The sequence below is a fragment of the Amblyraja radiata genome, chromosome 43 (assembly GCF_010909765.2).
Source record: "Amblyraja radiata isolate CabotCenter1 chromosome 43, sAmbRad1.1.pri, whole genome shotgun sequence".
NCBI lineage: Eukaryota > Metazoa > Chordata > Chondrichthyes > Rajiformes > Rajidae > Amblyraja > Amblyraja radiata.
The window spans coordinates 13,390,538-13,418,469 of NC_045998.1; the positions used below are offsets into that span (position 1 = coordinate 13,390,538).

The window sequence follows — 27,932 nt, forward strand, 5'->3', positions numbered from 1 at the left end:
TGAATAAAGTGCTATAATGTTGTCGCCATAACTCCGCGATATTAGCTGTTACGGAGATTCCATCTACAGTACATGGTAGAGATGTTTTGCAACTGCTAAGAGCTCTCACTTCCTTCCAAAAATCTGTAGCATTGTTACTTAGGAGCTTCTTAGCCATGGAATCAGCCCTCATAGCTTGCTCATTTTTACAGATGAAGCGAACAGCATACTTATACCTTGCATTAGTGAGCTTCTTGTGCTCAAACACAGGCCCCTGTCTGAGTCTACCTGCCATAGCCCATGATTTGGTGGCTTCACGGGCTTCAGTGTGATACTCAGCTACATACTTATTCCAGCCAGGTCTGATATTATGTGTCTTATTTTTATGCTTGCAGTAGGGCTTACTGCCTACATATAAGGCGCTTACTACATCATTATACATGGAGCAGATATCTCTCCTATGCTTCATATCTTTACAATTAACATGACTACATATTATTGCATCTTTAGGTAAATGAATATTGCTTAAGGATTTATCTGTATGGGCATAATAGGCTAGGATGTCTTCCTTTGTAAGCGTTGACCAGTCCATTTTTCCTGTATTAAAGCTATTTCTATCTCTGGATACCACAGGTATGTGTTCAACATTTATTGTCATAGCAACAGGTATATGATCAGTCATTGCTGCCCCGTACAGAATGCTCATACACCCCAATATAGGAAGTATATGGATAGTTCTAAAAAAGGGTCCCGGTCCAAAACGTCACCTATCCATGTTCTCCAGAGATGCTGCCTGATCCGCTGAGTTACTCCAGCACTTTGTCTTTTGTTCCTTCCTGAATAACTCTGTACACCTCATCATCCCTCGCCTTTACTGCCCGTACGCAAATCCACTTTTAAACGTGAAGTTCGTAAAAGACAAAAAGTAACCAACATTAACCAGACTAATCAACTGCAACAAATGGAAGAAACCAGTTGCATGAAAAACACTCACCTTCTTTGTTAGTTTTATGGCTTCTCAATTCCTCGGACTTGTGAAAGTCAATGCTGGCATAAGTTTGGGCGCTTGCAGGTGTGTAAAGCCTTTGCTGCAAGGTGGGCAGTTCAGTGTGGCTGCTATCTGTACCCAGATCCAAATCGATGTAGTTCAGGCCGTTTTCGAAGCCGATTGACATGTGGCGTGACATCCCTGTGCAAGGCTCCTCCTCGGCACTCCCACCTTCCGTCGGCCAGACGTTCTCGAAGGACGCCGAGCCACGGCATCTCACGTGGTCGGCGGAAGGGGCGGAGGGGAGAGGCGCGGGCAGAAAGGTCTCGGAGCAGTGGCGGCGTCTACCCTGGGGGTCGGCGCAAATCACCCTGGCTTCCTGGTGGGGGTCGGGGCTGAGTTCCGGCATGCCGACGGGCTCATAGGTGCCTTTGGGAGAGGGATCGGCGATGTGCTCCTTAGCAGAAACCTGGCTGGGTTCCATGTTGATGTATTCGGTGGCCGGGCAGGGCGGATGTTGGAACATGCTGGCACAGGGTCCGGACCTGGGGACGGTGGTCTCAGCCCGGAATTCGATGCTGACGTACTCTCCCGGGCTCTGGGGATCTGGGCTATCGCGGTGACGGGGCAGAGTTTTTGCTTTGGCCACGTCGATACTGAGACAGGCCGGGCGGCACAGAGCCTTCCTGCCCGGTCTAGGGGGCTGCTGGGCAGCGGGGGTCGCAGAGGATGGACGGCGCCCCTCCGCCTCCCCCAGGCTGTCACTGCTGCCGTCAGTGGAGGAGGAGGAGGAGGAGGAGGAGAGCTGGCCAGAGGAGGCGGCCGGGGCTGTGGCTGGGGCCGGCTGCTTGTAGGAGCGGGGCAGTGAGCGGAAGCCGTGACAGAGTGAGTCCGCCAGCTCGCCCTCCTCCGCCCGGGGGGGCAGTGGGATACGGGGGCTCTCGGGGGGGGTGCTGGAAGCCGAGCGGCTGCCCGGCGACATGTTCATGTAGTCGCTGATTCCGTCCCCCATCTCCAACTTGCGGTTGACCGCCCGAGCCCAGCTTTCAGGGGAACAGCTCCCGCTGGGGGACATGAGCATGTAACCACCTCCGCAGCGGCCGTCGGGATGGGGGCCCAGGATCTGCTGGGGGGCCGATGCACCCTTAAGAGTCATGGCTACATAGTCGCCACCCTGGACCTGGCAGGGCCCTGACACCATGCCGGGCGACATGGCCATGTACCCGTTGTCTCTGAAATCCTTGCACCCTCCCTCAGACGGTTCAGGGGTTCTTGAAGCGCGCCAGCTACCCTTGCCAGCCCATGCCCGCTTGCTGACACCACGCTCCCCCATCTCCTCCTCGCCCTGGCTACATGCCCGCCTCAGGACCCGCTTCTGCTGGGCGCCCACCTCTTGCGCAGCCGGGGCAAGGCTGCACAGCGCCACGTAATCCTGGGGGGTGCCCTCCAGTGGGAAATGGGCAGGGCTGGTGCCGAACTCCCCCTCCCCGTCAGACGAGGACGGCGGGGACGAGGAGGGGGAGGGCGAGGAGAAGCCACGGTCGGCGGTCAGGCTGAAAGCGAGGCCGGTGGCGGAGCAGGGCGAGCGCCGGGTGGAGGGGTCGGGGGTCGACCTGGTCTGACCCAGAGTTGGGTGAGCTCTGGACGACCCTGGCCGGGATGAGGGCAGCCCGGCGCCCAGGGAGGGGCTGGCTGGGACCTCGTCAGCCGACGGCGGTCGGGAGGAGGAGGAGGATGAGGCGGCGCTGCCGTCGCTGGAGGTCCGGGCCCTGACGGAGTTGCAACGCTGGGCGGGCGAGGTGGCTCCTGGCCTCCTGGCAGAGAAACCCACCTGGCTGGGCGGCAGGCTAGCCAGGTGGTAGCGGCGGATGGGCACCGAGATGGGGTTGGAGCTGGACGACTGGCTCTTGCTCCTCAGGCGGAACTCCTCGCTCATGGCCTTCATGGCTTCCAGGATGGTCTCGTGCATGTTCTGGGCGACCACCGAGTCGTCCACTTGCATCCAGAACTCACCGGGGCCAGTGACGGCCGAGCGGCCAACCTCCACGAAGAAGAAGTTGTCCGAGTGGCCGCAGCGGCGGATGTTCATCAGCTGGAGGACCACCGCCGCCGTGTCCGAGTTCAGCTTCACCAAGCTGATGGTCTTATCCGTCAGGCACAGCCGGTAAATGCCGTTCATGTTCCGTGACTGGCCCAGGCCCCGGGGACGAAGGTTGACCTGCCACACCTCCTTGAAAGCTGGACCCGGTGCCAGGGCGTAGTTGGAGTCTCCATCTTCCGCTAGAGCTTTACCTGAAATTAGGCAAGAGTGTTTTACTGTAGTTATGTCCAGGAACATAGTATAGAATTGTATATAATATAATAGTACAGTATATAATGATGAGGGTAGACGTTGGAATGTCATATTGCAGTTGTATAAGACGTTGGTGAGGCCACATTGTGTTCAATTCTGGGCACCGTTATAGGAAAGATGTTTTCAAGCTGGAGAGGATACAGAGAATATTTACGAGGTTGTTGCCAAGACTAGAGGGTCTGAGCTGTAGACAGAGGCTGAGTAAGCTGGGACTCTATTCCTTGGGGAGCAGGAGGATGAGGGGTGATCTTAGACGTGTACAAGATCATGAGAGGAATAGATCGAGTTTCTTGCCCAGAGTGGGTGAATCGAGGACCAGAAGTCATAGGTTTAGGGTGAAGTGGAAAAGATTTAATAGGAATCTGAGGGGTAACGTTTTCACACAAAGGGTGGTGGGTGTATGGAACAAGTTGCCAGAGGAGGTAGTTGAGGCTGGGACTATCTCAACATTTAATGAGCAGTTTAACAGGTTTGGAGGGATATGGACGAAATGCTGGCAGGTGGGACATGTTGGTCGGTGTGGGTAAGTTGAGCCGAAGGGTCTATTTCCACACCGTATCACTCCATGACTATGATTGGAACAATTAAATTCTTGCTTGCAGCAGAACAACATAGGTAAACATAATTGTAAAACATAATAGACAACAAATAAAAGGAATAAATAATACATTAACAGGCGGCAGTGGCACAATGGGTAGAGCTGATGTCTCACAGCGTTGGAGACTTGGGTTAAATCCTGAGCTCAGGTGCTGTCTGTGTTTGTGGAGTTTGCACGTTCTCCCTGTGGCCGCGTCGCGTGGGTTTCCTCCCAACTCCCAAAGACATGCGGGTTTGCAGGTTAATTAGCCTTCTGTAAATTACCCCTTAGTGTATGGAGAGTAGATAAGAAAGTGGGATAACATAGAACTGGTGTGAACGAGTGATCACTGGTTAGCGTGGACTCGGTTTTCGTGCTTTATCTCTAAACTAAACATGGACTTCTTTGGTTAACTATTTAAATCAATGATTAGATGAGATCGTTAGATTAGAGATACAGCGCTGAAACAGGGTTTTCAGCCCATCGGGTCCGCGTCAACCAGAGATCCCCGCATATTAACACTATCCGACACACACTAGGGACAATTTACATTTATACCACGCCAATTTACCTACAACCTTGTACGTCTGGAGTGTGGGAGGAAACCGAACATCTCGGAGAAAACCCACACAGCTCACGGGGAGAACATAACGCACCCGCAGTCGGGAGCGAACCCGGTTCTTTGCAAGCTGCAACTCTACCGTGCCGCACAATGCTTTTTACCGAGACTGTGTAGTGGAAGTAGCTATTCATAATGTATCGTAACAAAATTCAGAATACTGAATATCATTGTTTGATTAATTCTCAGACACTCGTCTCTAATACCCTCTTGTGTTCCACCCTTCTCTTCCTCCAAGATATGGGACTAACAGCCACAGCAGGGTGCATTATCAAAGGATCCTGACTAGCTCTGTAAGAAATATAGAAGCAGCACTATTTTCTTCCCAGAAGTTTCTTCCCAGAAGGGGTTTCTTCCCAGAGGCCATTAGAACTGTAAACTCCTATCTCATCAGGGACTAAACTACTGTACCAAGTTACTGTTGTGTGGTGTCTTTTTAAATTGCTGTTTCTCCTTTTTTCTTCTCTCCTACAAATATGTAATTACTGATTCAGTTCCAATCTGTTTTGTAGTTTTTTTTTTGCACAATCTGCAAGCATTGCCACTTTTCATTTCACCGCACATCTCGTATGTGTATGTGACGAATAAACTTGACTTATCTCATCGGTGCTGAGCCTGCCCTGGGACAGTTTGTTAGAGAAAGCTCTATTCTGTATTTAACTCTGCTTTTCACTCTTTTCTTATACGACATGTACAGCACTGGAACAGGCCCTTCAGCCCAAAATGTCCATGCCGAGAAAGGCCAGATAGACACAAAGTGCTGGAGTAACTCAGTGGGTCAGACAGCATCTCTGGGATGCTTCTTAAACACCTCTCCTGCCTGCAATGTGATCCAAATCCATTCCCATCCATGTGCCTGTCCAAAAGCCTCTTAAGCGCCATTATCTTATCTGCCTCCACCACCCCCAGAAGCACGTTCCAGGCACCCATCACTCTGTGTAAAAAAATTACCACGCGCGTCTGCTTTAAACCTTTTGCTCTTACGAGTCTCTTGCACAGGTTAATCAGCTCAAATCTATTACCCAACTCAGTATTTTTACCGTTAGAAACAAAATATGTAACCTCAGTTTTGGCATTCTAGGTTGATTAGCAACCTCACACTCTTTCCTACCTCCCCCTATAACTCTTTTCCAGCTATCCCCCCCCCCCCCCCCCCACTCCAATGTCTAACAGGGGGTTCCGACCCAAACAATGGTATCTCCGCAGATGCTGCCTGACCCGCTGAGTTCCTCCAGCACTTTTGGCTCACTGTCTTCTGGAAAGTTTGAGCTGGAAAAGCTGCTCTGTACAGAAGGTTGAGCTATGCGGAGTAAGTGGTAATTCAGTCCATCCAACCATCCATCTAACTTTTTAAAAAGTCATTCTTAACCCAGTCCTTTTTTTAAACCCAATTTCCTCCCCCATCCCCCAGATTGTTATCCAATTCCATTTTGAATGAATAACACAGTCATTTATTTGTCTGGCGTGTGATAGAAGAGATTTACTCTGCGATCTGCAAGTCACGATATCTATCCTGTTCCGTTCACTGAGTCACTCAGCAAATTTGTTTGTGGACCCTGTTTTTGTGCGTTGTTTGAATCATCTAATCGCAAAGTACAGAAACAAACCATCTGGCCTGTCATGCTCAGTCAGCCTATTTCCTCTCACCCTCAGACCCATTCCATGTAAAAACCCTCCTCCATCCTAATATTCCTTCCAATATTTACCTAATCTTTGCTTAAAAGTTCCTGTTGTATTTGATTCGGACAACCTTTCATTAAAGGGAGTCCATTACAAATATTAATGTGATGCAGTTGAAAAAATAAATCCTTTAGTTTAGTTTAGAGATAGAGCGTAGAAACTATGCCCTGTTCCAGCTATATTTAAGAGGGAGTTAGATGTGGCCCTTGTGGCTAAAGGTATCGGGGGTATGGAGAGAAGGCAGGTACAGGATACCGAGTTGGATGATCAGCCATGATCATATTGAATGGCGGTGCAGGCTCGAAGGGCCGAATGGCCTACTCCTGCACCTATTTTCTATGTTTCTATGAAACAGGCCCTTCGGCCCACCGAGTCCACACCAACCAGCTATCCCCGTGCATTAACACTATCCTACACACACCAGGGACAATATTTTTTTAATATACCAAGCCAATTAACCTACAAATCTGTACATCTTTGGAGTATGGGAGGAAACCGAAGATCTCTGAGAAAACCCACACAGGTCATGGGGGAGAACATACAAACTCCTCATAGACAAGCACCTGTAGTTAGGATCGAATCTGGATCTTTGGCGCTGCAAGGCTGCAACGCTACCGCTGCACCACCGTGCCGCCCATTGAGAGTTGGAAACAGGCCCTTCGGCCCACTGTCCATACTGACCAACGATCACCCATTCAAATTAGTTCTAGATTAATCCACTTTCACATTCTCGGGGCAATATACAGACGGCCAATTAACCTACAAACCTGTACATCATTGGGATGTGGGGAATAGCAGAGCAACGGGAGGAAACCCACGCGGTCACAGGGAGGGCGTACGACCTCCACGCACAGACAGCACCCGAGTTCAGGATCGAACCCAGGTCTCCGTTTGTACACTCTCCCCGTGACAGTGTGGGTTTTCTCCGGGTGCTCCAGTTTCCTCCCACACGCCAAAGACGTACATGTTTGTAGGTTAATTGGCTTCAGTAAAATTATAAAATGTCCCTAGTGTGTAGGATAGTGTTAGTGTATAAGGTAATCGCTGGTCAGCATGGACTCGGTAGGCCAAAGTGCCTGCTTCTGAGCTGCATCTCTTAAGTCTACAATACATTCTCCTTTCTGGAACTGAAGGTGCATTTGGGGTACAGTGCTACTATGTAGAAACAAAAACTGCAGATGCTGATTAATAAACAAAAGGACACAAAGTGCTGGAGTCACTCAGGAAGTTAGGCAGCATCTCTGGAGAACATGGATAGGTGACATTCGGGATCTGAAGAAGGGTCTCAACACAAAACGTCACCTATCCAAGTTCTGCAGAGGTGCTGCCTAACCTGCTGAGTTACTCCAGCATTTTGTGTCCTATTGTGTATATTGCAACTATTTAAATTGTAGAGATCATCGCAGTTCAACCCACTTGGCCAGTGGGGTAATCAACATGAAAAGATTATCTGATTTTACATTCTCATTTCCCACCCCTCCCTCCCTCTTTCCTTGCCTAGGGGAACCGAAACACATTTTATACAATCACTTAAACGTCTGTGTAATTCAGCTGCATATAGACAGAAGTTAAATCTCGACTTTAAAATATCCTGGAGAGTACAATACTATCAGTTGACTTCATGATGGTAAACTTACACCACAGCAACAGATAATTTATCCAACAGATGTGAGCTGGTATTGATGCCCCAAGTGAACAATCTTCCATCTCAGCAAATCAGCTATTAATTTCAGCCTCAAGCTTATCCACCTTCTCCTTAGACACATCTCAGATATTTGCCTCAACCTAGAGCAGAGATTTCTGAATTTTAATTGTCCTCTTAATATAGAGGGCAGTACATTAATTCCCAATGTGAGGGGCGGCATGGTGGTGCAGCGGTAGAATTGCTGCCTTACAGCACAAGAGACCAGAGTTCATTCCATACTATGGGGGCTGTCTGTACAGAGTTTGTATGTTCGCCTCGTGACTGTGTGGATTTTCCCGGTGTGCTCCGTTTTCCTCCCACACTCTGAAGATGCACGGGTTTGTAGGTTGATTGGCTTCAGTAAAGATTGTAAATTGTCCCTAGTGTGTAGGATAGTGCTACTGTATGGGGACTGCTGGACGGCACGGACGGGTGGGCTGATGGCCGGTTTAGCACTGGATCTTTAAACTAAACTAAAGATAGACACAAAACACTGGGGTAACTCAGTGGGACAGGCAGCATCTTTGGAGAGAAGGAATGGGTGACGTTTCAGGGTCGAGACCTTCTTCAGACTTGAACTAATATAAACCTGATTTATTAGTAGAAATAGACAAAGTGCTGAAGTAAAACTCAGCGAGTCAGGCGGCATCTCTGGAGAACAAAGGAAGGCAAAGTTTCGGGTCTGGACTTTTCTTCAGCTTCAAAATGTCCTCTAAAGATGCTGCCTGACCCGCTGAATTACTTCAGCACTTAGTGTCTTTTTTTGGAAACCAGCATCTGCAGTTTCTTGTTTTGACTTTGAGATTTATTAGTAATTAAGTCTATCTTGTCAATCTCATTCATTTAGAAACAAAAAAAGCAGATGCAACAAAAGGACAAAGTGTTGTTGTAACTCAGTCGGTCAGGCAGCATCCTTGGAGAACATGGATAGGTGACGGTTAAGGTCGAGACCCTTCTCCTGACGGACTGTGGGGGGATGGGATGATGGGAGAGGTGGTGCGAGGGGAGCGAAGAAAGCTCCTTAGGGCTTTTGTAGAAATGTTCTTAATTTCCTCGTGAACCTACTGATGAAAATTGGGTGGCACGGCGGTGGAGTTGCTGCCTTGATCCTGACTACGGGTGCTGTCTGTACGGAGTTTGTATGTTCTCCCCGTTATCACGTGGGTTTTCTACGGGTGCTCTGGTTTCCTCCCACACTCCAAAGACGTACAGGTTGTAGGCTAAGTGTTCAAGAAGGAACTGCAGATGCTGGAAAATCGAAGATACACAAAAATGGACTGAAGAAGGGTTTCGGCCCGAAACGTCACCTATTTCCTTCGCTCCATAGATGCTGCTGCACCCGCTGAGTTTTTCCAGCATTTTTGTGTACCACAGGTTGTAGGCTAGTTGGTTTTAGTAAAATTGTAAATTATCCCTAGTGTGTAGGATAGTGTCAGCGCAGACTCGGTGGACTAAAGAGCCAGTTTCTACACTCTAGATCTAAACTAAAGAATCCTATTTATACTTTTTTAATTCAACGTTCCACTCTTGCAGCTTACAGTTTTGAGGTATAAGATGCAGTGGGAGTCAAAACAGCAAGAGAAAACAGTAAGTAAAAGAAGGCTTAGATATTTTAACCTTGTTTCAACATTAACTGATGTGTAGGAGTACATAAATTAAATAAATGCACCGACATACACGTACACACAGAGACTTTGTTCACAATGAGCAGCAAAGGAAACATAGAAACCAAGAAAAAGACATTTGTCTCTTCCAGTCTGACCTGCAAGGCTGAAGTACATCCATTCTGTAGCCACCTTAGCTCTGTAAATCTTAACACTCCTGCCTAACATAAATTTAGGAATGTGTCGGAAGGAACTGCAGATGCCGGTTTACACTGAAGATTGCTGGAGTAACTCAGCAGGACAGGCAGCATCTTTTAGTTTTAGAGATACCGGGCGGAAACAGGCTTTTCAGCCCATCGAGTCCACACCAACCAGCAACCCCCGCACATTAACACTATCATACACATACTAGGGACAATTTACAATTATACCAAGCCAATTAATCTACAAACCTGTACGTCTTTGGAGAGTGGGAGGAAACCAAAGATCTCATAGAAAACCCACTCAGGTCACGGGGAGAACGTGCAAACACCGTACACACAAGAACCCATAGTTAGGATCGAACCCAGGTCTCTGGTGTTGTAAGACAGTCGCTGTATTGCTGCGACACACCACTGCCCCTCTGGAGAGAAATAATGGATGATGTTTCGGGTCGAGACCCTTTTAGGAATCTCAGGTTTGAAATTTACAAATGACCTCTGGCCTCCAAGGATTTTAAGGAGATTGTTCCAGATCTATCCTAATTTGAGGGAAAAGATAAACTGCAAGGTGACAGAAGATAGATATAAAATGCTGGAGCAACACCAGGTCAGGTAGCATCTTGGTAGAAACGGAGTAGGTGACGTTTCAGGTCAGAACCTTTCTTCAGACTGGGGTGGGGGTGGAAATAAACTGGAGGCATGAAAAGGCCAGAACAGATCAGGGCCGGCCGGCAACAGATGAATACAGGAAGGGCGGAGCCAATGATGGCCCATTTTTGTCCAGGGAAGTTGTGGTAACAGCAGGGATACAAGGGTGACAAGGGCAGAGTTGGATAATGGAACCGAGTGGATTGCTCTAGGATCAATTGATGAACATTCCATACTGTACGAATTCTATGATACTTTCTTCTGTGTGAAGAAATGCTTTCTAACATATAACACCCAGGAGGATAAAGGAGACGACGTACTCAAAGCCTCCCTGAAGATACATAACATCTGTACTTACTCCAGGAAATCTCTGACTCAAGACAATGTCATGAGAGGAATAGATTGGGTAGACACAGAATCTTTTACCCAGAGTAGGGGAATTGAGAACCAGAACAAATAGGTTTAAGGTGAGGGGGGTAAAGATTTAAAAGGAACCTGAGGGGTAACTTTTCCCACACAAATAGTGGTAGGTGTATGGAACGAGCTGCTGGAGGAGGTAGCTGAGGCAGGGACTATCGCAACATTTAAGAAACATTTAGACAGGTATATAGATGGGACAGGTTTAGAGGGGTTTGGGCCAAATGCAGGCAGGTGGGACTAGTGTAGATGGGACATGTTGGTCAGAGTGAGCAAGTTGGGCTGAAGGGCCTGTTTCCACGCTGTATGACTCTATGCTAGTGAGTAATACCATGCAGCATTCGATGTTGCATTGAGAACCTAAGGTCCATGCTCAGATATACACAGAAACCTTGCATTACAGATCAAAGAAAAACTGCTCACCATAAGACTATAAGACATAGGAGCAGAATTAGGCCATTCAGCTCCAAGAGCCTGCACCACCATTCGATCATGGCTGGTCTATTTTTTTCCTCTCAACACCAATCTCCTGCCTTCTCCCCGTAACCTTTAACATTCTTACTAATCAAGAACTCGCCACATCCCATCAGGCACATCCTACAGTTCCCACATTGGCTTCATCAGCCACCTCCGAACCCACAAAGCCAAAGAGGAAGCAAGTCTTCCTTGATCCTAAAAGACCCTCTAAGATACAGCGGCATAAAAGGCATCAAATATAAACTGAAAAGTCACTTTTCTCGCACAACCTTAATAATCAACATTTCAAAGTTCTGAGAAGATGATTAAAAAGCTGCTATTATTCGACAGAAGCCACTTTGTTCAACAAACCATTAACTAAGAACAGTTTCCCAAGCTCTCAACCTAAAGCTACGTTCAATAAGCTATTGTCAAATTTAAATTCACATTCCAACTCAGTCCTAATATACCACTAGCAAATCTTAAACCCAGGATTACCTCAAGAAGGAACTGCAGATGCTGGAAAATCGAAGGTACACAAAAATGCTGGAGAAACTCAGCGGGTGCAGCAGCATCTATGAAGCGAAGGAAATAGGCAACGTTTCGGGCCGAAACCCTTCTCCAGTCTGAAGAAGGGTTTTGGCCCGAAATGTTGCCCATTTCCTTCGCTCCATAGATGCTGCTGCACCCGCTGAGTTTCTCCAGCACTTTTGTGTACCTTACCAAAATAGCTGATGATCAAGAATTTTTGTGCTGGAGGAAAGCAATATTTCTTTTAAGGGCATTTTTTCTCTGGGTTTCTTCAATTTAACAAATTCTGCTAAAATGTACACACAGATTTCTAAGGATTAAAAAAATAAATTTTTTTAAAAAGTCACACCAGCACATCCACAGTCTAAACTATTGAGATTGTCTGTCACCCACCATTTACCACAAGTAGTTACTAATTAGTCGATAAAATAGCTATGTGCACATATTATGCGGTGATTACACCCTCATGTCAGTAATGGGATGCAGCAACTAGTTTTGCCTCTTGCAGCTCCGCAGACTATACTGCAGCTTTCAAATCCCAGTCCTTTGTCGCTCCCTTGTCACTTGCTGAACTGGAGCCAGCCAGCTGGCGACAGCCTCCAGACAAAATCTCACTACCCGTCCAATAATCTTCTGTTTTATGGCCATTTCCTACTTCTGTATTGTGCATGTTTGGTGGGTGGTCGGCGGAAATAGAGAAGCGAGATTCAGGTGAATTCAGCCAAGCACAAAGGATCCCACAAATACTATTTCAGTCTACTGGCGGTTCTTGTTCAAGATTTATACTTCGAACGTCAGTCAAACAACATCGCCCGATCCATTACGGGTTTGGACCTCCCCACCATTGAAAGGATCTCCATGAAGTACTGCATCAGAACTTCAAATTCCTAGGCGTAAATATCATCAATGACTTCTCCTGGACCACCCATATTGAAGCAATGACCAAGAAAGCACACCGACACCTCTGCTTCCTTAGAAGGCTTAGGAAGTTCGGCATCTCCCCAACAACTCTCACCAACTTCTACAGATGCGCCGTAGAAAGCATTTTATCGGGATGCATCACAGCTTGGTTTGGGAACAGCTCCATCCAAGACAGCAAGAAATTGCAGAGAATTGTGAACACAGCCCAGACCGTCACACAAATCAACCTCCCTTCCATTGACTTCATTTATACCTCATGCTGCCTCGACAAGGCCAGCAGCATAATCAAGAACCAGTCACACCCTGGCCACTTCTTCTTCTCCCCTCTCCCATCGGACAAAAGGTATAGAAGTGTGGAAACGCACACATCCAGATTCAGTAACAGTTTCTTCCCAGCTGTTGTAAGGCATCCTACCACAACTAGAGAACAGTCCTGAAGTATTATCTACCTCATTGGTGACCCTCAAACTATTTTTGGTCAGACTTTACTGTACACTGCGAATGGCTCGCTTGTAATCATGTATTGTCTTTCCGCTGACTGGTTGGCACGCAACAAAAGCTTTTTATTGTACCTCGATACATATGACAATAAACTAAACTAATATCATCAATGACCCACACCATCCTGCACCAGCTCTTGTCTCGTTGCTACCATCAGGAAAATCTGAGAACCATGACTTCCAGCTTCTAATATGCCACCAGGCTCCTGAACCACCATGAACAACCCTAACCACAATTCCACCTCAGCAACGTTCTAATATGTGGACTTTGTACTACCAAGGATGAACTGTGTACCTTGGTTTGCACTATCATGGTCTGGGTAATCCAGCATATCATATAATTTGTTGTACGTTAATTTATTGTGTTGTTCTGTTTAATTTGTTTGCAAAGTTGCAGCAAGTAAGAATTTCATTGTTTGGCACCTGGTACATATGACAATTAAACACTCTCAATCCTTGACCCCATCTGGTCTTTCAATTCACTGCTCTCTGCGAGTTAGTGTGCACAAAGTGGTGGCAATTTGCCGATATTACATCAATGGTACACTTTGCTTTGCGACATATTGCGATTATAAAATGCGTTATAGAAAATAAATCTTCCTCTCTTCCTATTCCCATCCTCTTTCCTTTCTAGAGTGGTAGACCTTGGGTAGAAAGGAAATGCAGATATGGCTTACACCGTAGACACAAAATGCTGGAGTAACTCCGCGGGATAGGCAGCATCTCTTGATAGAAGGAATGGGTGACGTTTCAGGTCGGTCTGATGAAAGGTCTCGACCCAAATTGGTCACCAGAGATGACATCTCTTCTATCCAGAGATGCTGCATGTCCGCTGAGTTACTCAAGCATTTTGTGCCGATCTTTGGTAGACCTTGGGAACTGACAATTCACAAAGTGCACTTTGGACAAGGACAGAGATTCTATCCGGCATGAAGCAAATAAAAACTAACAAGAGACTCATAAGAAAAACACCTAATTTGAAAATTAGTAGAACAGTCTCAACCAGTGGGGGATATCAGGATTAGGCCATGCTTTTACAGAGGGTGGTGAATTTGTAGAACTCATTGCCACTGACGGCTGTGGAGAATGTCAATAGATATTTTTAAGGCAGTGATTGACAGATTCTTGATTAGTACAGGTGTTAGGGGTTATGGGGAGAAGGCAGGAGAATGGGGTTGACAGGGAAAGATAGATCAGCCATGATTGAATGGCGGAGTAGGCTTGTGGGCCGAATAGCCTAATTCTGCACCTAGAACTTATGAAAATGAATAGAGCCGTTTTCTTAATTTTTTTAAGGATAATTTCACTCTCTTGTGCTTATATACTATTTACAGGAACATTTACTACCATCTAATCATGTTTTTGCTAAAATTAATACTTCCACAATGCTTCTTACACCAGGATCCCCTATGTTACTGCACCAAACCTCTGGTGCTTCTGTTAGCACCTTTTGGAAGATAGTATTTTCCCTCCTGTTTATTCCCACCACTGTTTGAATGTGCTGCTGTGCACCACAGGAAACACCGTGTACATTGGTCAATCATTGTTACCTCTGTAGATATCAAATGAGGTTGTTGCCTCTGTAGATATCAAACACTCCCAGACCAAGTTAAGCATGGGTTAGATGCACGGGTTAGCTCAGAATAAACGGATGTTCCTTTAGGAAGGAGATGAGGAGGAATTTCTTTAGTCAGAGCGTGGTGAATCTGTGGAATTCATTGCCACAGATGGCTAAGGAGGCCAAGTCAATTGATATTTTTAAGGCAGAGATTGACACATTCTTGATTAGTACGGGTGTCAGGGGTTATGGGGAGAAGGCATGAGAATGGGGTTAAGAGGGAAAGATAGATCAGCCATGATTGAATGGCGGAGTAGACTTGATTCTGCTCCTATCATCTTATGAACTTGCATAGGCTCATCACACACTGCAAATGCAGTTAGAACACAGGTTAGACATGGAGTAAAATCCTCTGCATTGTTCCAGGCAGAAACAGTATGGGGCAGACACAGAGTAACGTGCTCACTACATTGTCCTGGCACTACATTGTCCAGGGCAGGGACAATATGGGTTAGACACAGAGTAAAGCTCCGACTACACTGTCTAGTCACACACTCCCAGGGCAGTAACAGAATGAGTCAGATACAGAGTAAATCTCCCACTGCACTGTCCCAACGCACGTTTCGAGGGCAGGGACAGTATAGGTTAGACACAGAGTGAAACTCCCACTACAATGTCACATTGCACATTCCCAAGGCAGGGACAGCACAGGTTAGACACGGTGAAGCTATGTCCCATCACATACTCCAATGACACAGACAACACAGGTTAGATAAAGAGTGAAGGTCCCTCTATACAGCCCCTCACATCTCTTCCAGAGCATCACAACTGCATGCCAATTCCTCCCACCACAGACGCTAAGCATTTAGTACGCAGGCTGCCTTTACAATTTGCAGACAGAATGCAGATGAGTTGGCATGGATACACTAACACCCATAAGAAACCAGGTACTCGTCAATAACAAGCTTGTACTTTGCAGGGAGACAGGATCGATATTAAACTACGCAAGCCCAGGGGTCAATCGATCAATCAATTTGTGACAACATTCACCGACTTAAAAAAAAAAACAGCCATAAAATCAGAAAACAAGTTTGTTACATGGAAGCAATTGGAAAAAAAAGAATTGAATTTGGAAAAGGGCATCATAGAGTACGCAAATACATAAATAGCTATTACAGCGTAAAAATAGTCAATTGAATTCAATCACTGTACTTCATCTCAGCCCCAGCACATCCTTTTATTCATGTCTCATTAACTTCGCTTCCCCCGAAGGCAGCCATGCCATTTGCAGCAATCATTTGGCAGTGAGTCCCACATTCCCACCAACCTCTGGATAAAGATAGACACAAAAAGCTGGAGTAACTCGGCGGGTCAGGCAGCATCTCCGGAGAAAAGGAAAATAACTGACATTTCGGGTCGAAACCCTTCTTTAGACTGAGAATCAGTGGAAAGGGAAACGGGAGATATAGACGGTGATGTAGGGAGATGTAGAACAAATGAATGAAAGATATGCAAAAAAGTAACGATGATAAAGGAAACAGGCCATTGTTAGCCGAGTGGAGTGGAGAGGAGTGGAGAGTCTAGTACCAGAGGCCACAGCCTCAGAACAAAAGGACATACCTTTAGAAAGGAGATGAGAAGGAATTTCTTTAGCCAAAGGGTGGTGAATCTGTGGAATTCATTGCCACAGACAGCTGTCGAGGCCAAATCAATGGGTATTTTTAAGGCGGAGATTGAGATTCTTGATTGGTATAGGTGTCAGGGGTTATGGGGAGAAGGCAGGAGAATGGGGCTGAGGGGGAAAGATAGATCAGCCATGATTGAATGGTGTAGACGATGGGCCGAATGGCCTAATTCTGCTCCCAGAACTAAACATGAGAGGAAGCTTAGAAATTAAGCCTGTCTAACACAATATCCCCCAGTGTATCGAATTATTAAACTATGAAGAAGGGTCTCGACCCGAAACATTGCCCAGTCTTTCTATCCAGATGCTGCCTGTCCTGCTGAGTTACTCAGTAGGATCTTATCTATTAGACTCATCTAATTTGTTACAAATATAAGGAGACAACTGTAATTAATGCAAGTGCGCCAGTAAGAGCATTGCTTGTTTCAGTGTGAGTGTAACGGGTGCAACATTGTTGTTGCAACAGTTTAGATGAGTCTGTTTCTGTGCTTACATTGAAACCATTATCACCACACTATAACAATTTAGCTACACAAGAGACTGCAGATTTCAACCCAGCGAGTCAGGCAGCATCCCTGGAGAACATGGATAGATGACATTTCGGGTTGAAGTCTGGGGAAGGGTCCCCACCTAAACGTCACTTATCCATGTTTTCCAAAGATGCTGCCTCACACGTTGAGTTAATCCACCACTTTGTGTCTTTTTTGGTTCAATTTAATGGTTGGATACTCAGATTCAACCCAGCGGTATGAATATTAATTTCTCTAACTTCAAGTAACCCTTGCTTTCCCTCTCTCTCTCCCTCCCCCACCTTAGTTCTCCGGCTAGTTTCACTGTATGTAAGCCTTCCCCTCAGCCAACAATGAGCCATTCTACATTTCCTTTGATCATTGCTGTCCTTTTCACACCTTACATTCTCTTTGTACCCTTCCATATCTCTAGTTTCCCGCTCCCCTGACTCTCAGTCTGAAGAAGGGTCTCAACCCGAAACGTCACCCCTTCCTTCTCTCAGCCCGCTGAGTTACTCCAGCATTTTGTGTCTATTTTAGAAAAAATAAGTTTGATGGTTTCAATGCCCCAGGCTAACAGGAAAAGGTGGGACAGTTTCAGATCGAAAACGTGTGTTTTTTTTTTTTAAAAACCAGCATTTCTTAAAGTAAATTTATTTTGGAAGAGAATAAATGAGCTTCTAGCTTGTTTCGTGCCAAGTTAGATGGCAGAGGTACTTTTATCACCCAGGGAATGGCGAGTAGCTGCAATATACTGCTGGAGACAGTGGTGAAAGCAGAGTCACTGACAGCATTTAAGAAGTGACTAGATGAGCATGTGAATCTCTCAGGCATAGAGGTCTACGAGCAAGTGCTGTTCAATGGGATTAACAGGGATGGGTGTCCACTAGTCGGTATGGACATAGGGAGCAGATTAGATTGCTTCCATCCTGTACAACTCTATGACAAATGTTAAGTACATTCAAAAACAAAATCAATGAAGCCACAGAATCAATAGGCACAGAAATAAGTCCCACACAGTGTGCACCGACCATAAAGCAGTAAATTACACTCCCCCTATTTTATTTCCCCGACATTTTCATTTTATTCTCTGACCGTTTTCACACAAAGGGTGTTGGGTGTATAGAATATAGTTCTATCGCAATGTTCAAGAAACATTTAGACAGGTACATGGATAGGATAGGTTTAGATGGATATGGGCAAAACATAGGCAGGTGGAGGGGACATGTTGGCCGGTGTGGACAAGTTGGGACGAAGGGCCTGTTTCCACTCTATAAGACTATGAATCTATACCACCAGGTCCCTCCACACTACCACCCACTTACAAACGAGAGGCAGATTACAGTGGCCAATTAATCAACAATGTGTATCTTTGGCATGTGGTAGGAAACCAGAGGATATACGTTTGATCATAGGGAAAACGTGCAAACTCCATTCAGACAGCAGCGGATATCAGGATCGAACCTGGTCTGTTAAAGTTGTGAGAAAGCCAAACACCCCTTCCTTCTAAAGTATGATTACCTTACAAATGCAAAAATAGTACAGACAAAAGAGGAAGATAAAACAAGCCAAGAGAAAGCAGGTAAAATAATATAAAAACTAACAAAGCATTTCACAACATAGGAGAAAATAACGCAAAGACGTGGAGAGGTTTAGCAAATGTGGAAGATATGAAAACACAGGAAAGAAACACAGAAGCAAACTTGTGAACATCAGAGAAGAGATTGTACATAAAAACAAGATTTCAATGACCAACGAGGGGAGAGAGGAAAAGGAATAAAGAGATCACTTGAAGAAGACATACGGAAGCAGGGCGGGTACTGAGAAAGGCACAAGGTAGTGTGTAAAGGAGGGCATGTGTGAGGGAGGGGAGAGAGAAGGCACATAAGGGAAGGTGTGTAGGGAAGGGGAGCGAGCAAGTGCAGGGAGGGGGAGGTGGAGATTGTCGGATGGAAGGCAAGGAAAGTTTGAGGGAAGGAAAAAAAGAGGGACAGAGATTATCAGGGAGGAAGGGAAGGTGTGAAGGAGGGTAGGGGTGGGAAATTGCGAGGGATGGAGATTATGAAGGAGAAAGAGTGGGGGAGATGGTGCGAGGGAGTTTGGGATGTGTGAGTGAGCGAGTGGATGTGCGAGGGGGAGGAGGGAAGGGCTGATGGAGGCAGAGACTATGCAAGAACGGGAGGGGAGATGCGAGGAAGGGAGAAAATGTGTGGGGAAGGAGGTGTGAGGAAGAGTGAAAGTGTGAGGGAGAGAGGAAAGGAGTGGAAGTGGGAGAAAGTGTGAGGGAGGAAAGGTGCTAGGGAAGAAGCAAAGGAGGGAAAGAGGGAACACGAGTGGTGTGAGAGAAGGTGTGGGAAGGAGTGAATGAAGGTGTGAGGAGTGAGGCAAGGTGTGAAGGAATGAAGGTGTGGGATGAGGTGAGGGATAGGGTGGGAGGAGTGAAGGGTGAGGGGAGAGTGGACGGGTGAGGGTCTATGGGAAGATGTGAGGAAGAGTGGTGTGAGGGTGGAAAGGTGTAAAGTTGTGAGGGAAGGTGTGAAGGAAAGAGTGAATGTGCAAAGGCATGAGATGTGAGAGAAGGTGTGAGAGCAGTGAATATGTGAGAGGGGTGAAGAAGTGAGGGGGTGAAGGTAAGGTGTGAGGGAAGCAAGGAAGATGCGAGTTGAGGAGTGAGTGGAGCCGTACTTGTTGGGAGTGAGGAGCTGCAGGGATGGCATGGGTACCGGCTGTCCTGCTCGAAGATGTGAGAGGAGTGAGGGAAGATTAGAGAGAAGGTGAATGTGGGGGAATGTGAGTGAGAGACGGAGTGAGTGGAGCCATACTTGTTGTGCTGTCGGGGTGAGGGAAGGTGAGAGGGAAGATGTGAGATGAGCTGGATGTGATGGGAGTGAGGGAAGGAAGATTGTGAGAGAAGGAGGAGTGAGTGGAGCCGTACTTCATAATCATAATCATACTTTATTAGCCAAGTATGTTTTGCAACATACGAGGAATTTGATTTGCCATACTTGTTGTGTTGCCGGGGGTGAGGAGCTGCAGGATGGTGCAGAACCAGTTGTTCTGCTCGAAGATGTGAGGGGAAGGTGAGAGTGAGAGGAGTAGAGCTATACTTGTTGTGGTGATGGGAGTGAGGGAAGATTGTGAGAGGAGGAGTGAGAGTGACTGAGTGAGTGGAGTCGTACTTGTTGTGGCGATGGGAGTGACGGAAGAAAGATTGTGACGGAAGTTTAGAGAGAAGGCGAGAGTGAGAGAGAGTGTGAGGAGCCGTACTTGTTGTGGTGTCGAGGGGTAAGGGAAGATTGTGGGTGAAGTAGCAGTGAGAGTGACTAAGTGGAGCCGTACTTATGGTGCTGGGGGGTGAGGGAAGATTGTGAGAGAAGGAGGCGTGGAGCCATACTTGGGAGTGAGGGAAGGCGAGTCGGAGTGACTGGAGCTGTACTTGTGGCCGCTGTGATGCCGGCAGGGGTGAGGAGTTGCAGGGATGGCGCGGGTACCAGCTGTCCTGCTCGAAGATGTGAGGGAAGGTGTGAGGGGAAAGATGTGAGGGAAGGTGAGAGTGGAGTGAAGGTGTGAAGATGTGAGAGAGACGGAGTGAGTGGAAGGAACATGTTGTGGTGATGGGGTGAGGGAAGGAAGTTCAGAGAGAAGGTGAGAGTGAGAGTGAGTGGAGCCATACTTGTTGTGGTGAGGGGTGAGGGTAGGTGAGAGGGAAGATGTGAGAGGAGTGAGGGGAGGAAGATTGTGGGGGAAGGTCAGAGCGAGTGACAGAGTGAGAGGAGCCATACTTATGGTGCTGATGGGAGTGAGGGAAGGAAGATTGTGAGAGTGACTGAGTGAGTTGAGCCGCACTTGTGGTGATGGGGTTGAGTGAGGGAAGATTGTGAGAGGAGTAGGAGTGGAGCCGTACTTGTGGTGGTGCTGGGGGTGAGGAGCTGCAGGGATGGCATGGTACCAGCTGTCATGCTCAAAGATGTGAGAGGAGTGAGGGAAGGAATGAGGGGAAAGATGTGAGGGAAGGCGAGAGTGAGAGACGGAGTGAGTGACTGAGTGAGTGGAGCTATACCTGTTGTGGTGATGGGAGTGAGGGAAGGAAGATTGTGAGAGAATCGGAGTGAGTGGATCTGTACTTGTGGTGGTGATGGGGGTGAGGAGCTGCAGGGATGGCGCGAGTACCAGCTGTCCTGCTCAAAGATGTGAGAGGAGTGAGGGAAGGTGCGAAGATGTGAGTGGAAGGAACTTGTGGTGATGGGGGTGAAGGAAGATTGTGAGAGGAGTGAGAGTGAGTGAGTGGAGCCGTATTTATGGTGCTGGGGGGGGGGGGGGGGGGGGGGGGTGAGGGAAGGTGTGAGGGGGAAGATATGAGGGGAATGTGAGAGCAAGAGACGGAGTGAGTTGAGCCGCACTTGTTGTGGTGATGGGGATGAGTGAGGGAAGATTGTGAGAGGAGTAGGAGTGGAGTCGTACTTGTTGTGTTGCTGGGGATGAGGAGCTGCAGGATGGGCGCGGGTAACAGCTGTCCTGCTCGAAGTAAAGATGTGAGGGGGAAGATGTGAGGGAAGGTGGGAGTGAGGGGGTCGGAGTGAGTAGGCGAGTGAGTGAGTGAGAGTATCCGTACTTGTGGTGCTGATGGGGGGTGAGGAGTTGCAGGGATGGGCGCGGGCACCAGCTGTCCTGCTCGAAGATGTGAGGGGAGTGAGGGAAAGATGTGAGGGGAGTGAGGGAAAGATGTGAGGGAAGGTGAGAGTGAGGGGGTCGGAGTGAGAGTGGATCCGTACTTGTAGAGCCGGTGCCGGGGTTGATGAGCTGTAGTATAGCCCGGTACCAGCTGTCCTGCTCCTGTGGGTTGTGAGGGGGAAAGATGTGAGGGAAGGTGAGAGTGAGGGGGTCGGAGTGAGAGTGAGTGAGACTGAGTGAGAGTATCCGTACTTGTGTTGTGGTGATGGGAGGAGTGAGGGAAAATTTTGAGGGGGAAAGATGTGAGGGGAAGGTGAAGGTACTTGTTGTGGTGATGGGGGGAGTGAGGGAAAATTGTGAGGGGGAAAGATGTGAGGGAAGGTGAGAGTGAGGGGGTTGGAGTGTGAGTGGAGCCATACTTGTTGTGGTGATGAGGGGTGAGAGGAATGAGGGAAGGAAGATTGTGGGTGAAGGTGAGAGCGAGTGAGTGAGAGTATCCGTACTTGTGGTGCTGACGGGGGTGAGGAGTTGCAGGGATGTGTGCGGGTACCAGCTGACCTGCTTGAAGTAAAGATGTGAGGGGGAAAGATGTGAGGGAAGGTGAGAGTGGGTGGGTGGATCCGTACTTGTATTGCCGGTGATGGAGCCGGTAGAGCCTGTGCCGGGGGTGATGAGCTGCCGTATAGCCCGGTACCAGCTGTCCTGCTCCTGTGGGCTGTGAGGGGGAGATTGTGAGGGGGAAAGATGTGAGAGAAGGTGAGAGTGCTTGTATTACCGGTGATGGAGCCGGTGGTAGAGCCTGTGCCGGGGGTGATGAGCTGCAGGATGGCCCGGTACCAGCTGTCCTGCTCCTGTGGGCTGTGAGGGAAGGTGAGAGTGAGGGGGTCGGTGTGAGAGTGTACCTGTACTTGTATTACCGGTGCTGGAGCCTCTGGGGCCTGTACCGGGGGTGATGAGCTGCAGGATAGCCCGGTACCAGCTGTCCTGCTCCTGTGGGCTGTGAGTGGAGATTGTGAGGGGGAAGATGTGAGGGAAGGTGAGGGGGTGTATCCATACTTGTATTACCGGTGCTGGAGCCTGTAGAGCCTGTACCGGGGGTGATGAGCTGTAGTATAGCCCGGTACCAGCTGTCCTGCTCCTGTGGGCTGTGAGTGGAAGGTGAGAGTGAGGGGGAAGATGTGAGCGTGTACCTGTACTTGTATTACCAGTTGTAGAGCCGGTGGGGCCTGTACCGGGGGTGATGAGCTGCAGGATAGCCCGGTACCAGCTGTCCTGCTCCTGTGGGCTGTGAGGGAAGGTGAGAGTGAGGGGGTCGGTGTGAGGGTGTACCTGTACTTGTATTACCGGTGCTGGAGGCTGTAGGGCCTGTACCGGGGGTGATGAGCTGCAGGATAGCCCGGTACCAGCTGTCCTGCTCCTGTGGGCTGTGAGGGAAGGTGAGAGTGGGGGGGAAGGTGAGGGGGTGTACCTGTACTTGTATTACCGGTTGTAGAGCCGGTGGGGCCTGTACCGGGGGTGATGAGCTGTAGTATAGCCCGGTACCAGCTGTCCTGCTCCTGTGGGCTGTGAGGGAAGGTGAGAGTGAGGGGGTCGGTGAGGGGGTGTACCTGTACTTGTATTACCGGTGCTGGAGGTTGTAGGGCCTGTACCGGGGGTGATGAGCTGCAGGATAGCCCGGTACCAGCTGTCTTGCTCCTGTGGGCTGTGAGGGAAGGTGAGAGTGGGGGGGTCGGTGAGAGAGTGAGGGGGAAGATGTGAGCGTGTACCTGTACTTGTATTACTGGTTGTAGAGCCGGTGGGGCCTGTACCGGGGGTGATGAGCTGTAGTATAGCCCGGTACCAGCTGTCTTGCTCCTGTGGGCTGTGAGGGAAGGTGAGAGTGGGGGGGAAGGTGAGGGGGTGTACCTGTACTTGTATTACCGGTGCTGGGGCCGGTGGGGCCTGTACCGGGGGTGATGAGCTGTAGTATAGCCCGGTACCAGCTGTCCTGCTCCTGTGGGCTGTGAGGGAAGGTGAGATGTGAGGGGGTCGGTGTGAAGGTGAGGGGGTGTACCTGTACTTGTATTACCGGTGCTGGAGCCGCTGGGGCCGGTGGGGCCTGTACCGGGGGTGATGAGCTGCAGGATGGCCCGGTACCAGCTGTCTTGCTCCTGTGGGCTGTGAGGGAAGGTGAGAGTGGGTGGGTCAGTGTGAGAGTGTACCTGTACTTGTATTACCGGTTGTAGAGCCGGTGGGGCCTGTACCGGGGGTGATGAGCTGCAGTATAGCCCGGTACCAGCTGTCTTGCTCCTGTGGGCTGTGAGTGAAGGTGAGAGTGAGGGGGAAGGTGAGGGGGTGTACCTGTACTTGTATTACCGGTGCTGGGGCCTGTACCGGGGGTGATGAGCTGCAGGATAGCCCGGTACCAGCTGTCTTGCTCCTGTGGGCTGTGAGTGAAGGTGAGAGTGAGGGAAGGTGAGGGGGTGTACCTGTACTTGCATTACCGGTGCTGGAGGTTGTAGGGCCTGTACCGGGGGTGATGAGCTGCAGGATAGCCCGGTACCAGCTGTCCTGCTCCTGTGGGCTGTGAGGGAAGGTGAGGGTGAGGGGGGAAGGTGAGGGGGTGTACCTGTACTTGTATTACCGGTGCTGGGGCCTGTAGAGCCGGTGGGGCCTGTACCGGGGGTGATGAGCTGTAGTATAGCCCGGTACCAGCTGTCTTGCTCCTGTGGGCTGTGAGTGGAGATTGTGAGGGGGGATGATGGGGGGGAAGGTGAGGGGGTGTACCTGTACTTGTATTACCGGTTGTAGAGCCGGTGGGGCCTGTACCGGGGGTGATGAGCTGCAGGATAGCCCGGTACCAGCTGTCCTGCTCCTGTGGGCTGTGAGTGGAGATTGTGAGGGGGGGGATGATGTGAGCGTGTACCTGTACCTGCATTACCGGTGCTGGAGGCTGTAGGGCCTGTACCGGGGGTGATGAGCTGCAGTATAGCCCGGTACCAGCTGTCTTGCTCCTGTGGGCTGTGAGGGAAGGTGAGGGTGAGGGGGTCGGTGTGAGCGTGTACCTGTACTTGTATTACCGGTGCTGGGGCCGGTGGGGCCTGTACCGGGGGTGATGAGCTGCAGTATAGCCCAGTACCAGCTGTCTTGCTCCTGTGGGCTGTGAGTGAAGGTGAGAGTGGGGGGGAAGGTGAGGGGGTGTACCTGTACTTGTATTACCGGTGCTGGAGCCGGTAGGGCCTGTACCGGGGGTGATGAGCTGCAGTATAGCCCGGTACCAGCTGTCCTGCTCCTGTGGGCTGTGAGTGGAAGGTGAGAGTGGGGGGGAAGATGTGAGCGTGTACCTGTACCTGCATTACCGGTGCTGGGGCCTGTAGAGCCGGTAGGGCCTGTACCGGGGGTGATGAGCTGCAGTATAGCCCGGTACCAGCTGTCTTGCTCCTGTGGGCTGTGAGGGAAGGTGAGGGGGTGTACCTGTACTTGTATTACCGGTGCTGGAGGCTGTAGGGCCTGTACCGGGGGTGATGAGCTGCAGGATAGCCCGGTACCAGCTGTCTTGCTCCTGTGGGCTATGAGGGGAGGTGAGAGTGGGGGGGAAGGTGTGAGCGTGTACCTGTACCTGCATTACCGGTGCTGGAGGCTGTAGGGCCTGTACCGGGGGTGATGAGCTGCAGGATAGCCCGGTACCAGCTGTCTTGCTCCTGTGGGCTGTGAGTGAAGGTGAGAGTGGGGGGGTCGGTGTGAGAGTGGGGGGGAAGGTGTGGGGGTGTACCTGTACCTGCATTACCGGTGCTGGAGGCTGTAGGGCCTGTACCGGGGGTGATGAGCTGCAGTATAGCCCGGTACCAGCTGTCCTGCTCCTGTGGGCTGTGAGGGAAGGTGAGAGTGAGGGGGTCGGTGTGAGAGTGAGGGGGGATGATGTGAGCGTGTACCTGTACCTGCATTACCGGTGCTGGGGCCTGTAGGGCCTGTACCGGGGGTGATGAGCTGCAGGATAGCCCGGTACCAGCTGTCCTGCTCCTGTGGGCTGTGAGGGAAGGTGAGAGTGGGTGGGAAGGTGAGGGGGTGTACCTGTACTTGTATTACCGGTGCTGGGGCCTGTAGAGCCGGTGGGGCCTGTACCGGGGGTGATGAGCTGCAGGATAGCCCGGTACCAGCTGTCCTGCTCCTGTGGGCTGTGAGGGAAGGTGAGAGTGGGGGGGAAGGTGTGAGCGTGTACCTGTACTTGCATTACCGGTGCTGGGGCCTGTAGAGCCGGTGGGGCCTGTACCGGGGGTGATGAGCTGCAGGATGGCCCGGTACCAGCTGTCTTGCTCCTGTGGGCTGTGAGGGAAGGTGAGAGTGGGGGGGAAGATGTGAGGGTGTACCTGTACTTGCATTACCGGTTGTAGAGCCTGTACCGGGGGTGATGAGCTGCAGGATAGCCCGGTACCAGCTGTCTTGCTCCTGTGGGCTGTGAGGGAAGGTGAGAGTGAGGGGGTCGGTGTGAGAGTGAGGGGGTCGGTGTGAGCGTGTACCTGTACTTGCATTACCGGTTGTAGAGCCGGTGGGGCCTGTACCGGGGGTGATGAGCTGTAGTATAGCCCGGTACCAGCTGTCCTGCTCCTGTGGGCTGTGAGGGAAGGTGAGAGTGGGGGGGAAGGTGAGGGCGTGTACCTGTACCTGTATTACCGGTGCTGGAGGCTGTAGGGCCTGTACCGGGGGTGATGAGCTGCAGTATAGCCCGGTACCAGCTGTCCTGCTCCTGTGGGCTGTGAGGGAAGGTGAGAGTGGGGGGGTCGGTGTGAGGGAGGGTGGGTGGGTGTGAGAGTGGGGGGGAAGGTGTGAGCGTGTACCTGTACTTGTATTACCGGTGCTGGAGGCTGTAGGGCCTGTACCGGGGGTGATGAGCTGCAGGATAGCCCGGTACCAGCTGTCTTGCTCCTGTGGGCTGTCGGCTGCCACCGCCAGGCACGTGTCCCGGGTGTAGAGCGCGAGCAGGTATTTACAGCGCGAGTCCGCGCGCTTGTTGACGTTCAGGCAGCCGTTGAGCGGGAGCGCGCGCTTGGGGGCCGGGCTCGTGGCCGCGCCTGCCCCTCCTGCGCCTGCGCCGCTCCCCCCCGCCCCTCCTCCTCCTCCTCCTCCTCCTCCTCCTCCCGGGCCGCGCGCGCGGAACTTCTTCTCGCTCTCGTAGTACTCCAGCCTGGCCGCCCCGCGCTCGCTCGCCGCCCGCAGCACGAAGAACCTGCGGTGCAAGCTCTTGCACTTGCGGAGGCTGCCGCACTTCCTCACGTCGTCCTCCAGCCAGTCCTCCGCCGGGTTCGCCATCGGCCGGGTGGAATGAAAACAATGCAAAAATAAAAAACTGAAAAAAAATATTAAAATCTTCGGCTGCTGACCCTTTTCTCACATTCTTCGCCCCACCGGTCCTTTTCGGTTTTTTTTTCGTCCCCCCGACAAATATTTTCTTTGCACCCTCTCCGCTGTCCTGCAAATAAAACTTTGCAAATTTTTTTTTTTTTGTTGCAAAGATTAAATCCCCTCGCCCGGCGAGCTCGCCGCCCAACCTCCCCTGCTGCTGGTCGCTGCTGGCTGCTGTGTTATTGCGAAGCGCCTCTGACCAGTCCTGTCTCCCTTTGCAAATTTATACACACACACTATATTTCGGGTGCATGTGGATTTTGTTTTTAAACTGCTGAGCAGATTTGCATTGCTAAATGTGGAGCCAGGAGGCACAGACACACACACATATAGAGAGAGAGTGTGTGTGTGTGTGCGTCCCTGGGTCCTAGCGCCCGTCGCCGCGGCACCTCCACTCAGCAAGTACTCACTCCCAAACTGCATGAAGTTTGCAGGCAGCCTCTTTGACGGGTAGAGGGGGGGGGGGGCGTGCCGCATCCCTTAAACTTAGCATACAGAGTGCAAAAACATGCCCACTGTCCAATCTGGAAGAATGCACGGTGAAAAAGGTGCAGAATGCTGACGGAGGCACAAGGAACTGCAGGTGTTAGGTTGCAAAAGTGCTGGAGGAACTCTGCGGGTCAGGCAGCAACCAGGGAGGGGAATGGATTGGATGGGTGGTGAATATTCTTCGGACATTGATTTTATTTCAAACCTCTTCGGTTTAAACCAGCATCCTGCACACTTTGATCTTTTTTTTTTTTAAAGGGATAATAATAATAATAATAATAATAATAATAATAATAATAATAATAATAATAATAATTATAATAATAATAATAATAATAATAATAATAATAATAATAATAATGGATGGGATTTATATAGCGCCTTTCTAATACTCAAGGCGCTTTACATCGCATTATTCATTCACTCCTCAGTCACACTCGGTGGTGGTAAGCTACTTCTGTAGCCACAGCTGCCCTGGGGCAGAC

General features: G+C 49.7%; 1 protein-coding gene and 1 long non-coding RNA gene across 2 annotated transcripts in view; one reads left to right on the top strand and one right to left on the bottom strand.

Annotated features, from left to right (window-relative positions):
* Positions 1–27,381, bottom strand: part of LOC116968077 (insulin receptor substrate 1-B-like) — a 118,819-nt gene extending 91,438 nt beyond the window's left edge. Inside the window, exons 1-2 of the mRNA XM_033014701.1 lie at positions 26,409–27,381; positions 974–3,241 (exon numbers count right to left, since the gene is read on the bottom strand). Coding sequence (XP_032870592.1) covers positions 974–3,241; positions 26,409–26,865 — 2,725 coding nt within the window. The 5' untranslated portion in view covers positions 26,866–27,381. The remainder of the gene's footprint in view (positions 1–973; positions 3,242–26,408) is intronic.
* LOC116968078 lies at positions 21,543–21,891 on the top strand. Its single transcript, XR_004410405.1, has 3 exons — positions 21,543–21,619; positions 21,764–21,781; positions 21,872–21,891. It is a non-coding gene; the product is annotated as an uncharacterized LOC116968078 (long non-coding RNA).
* Positions 27,382–27,932: the final 551 nt, after the last annotated feature.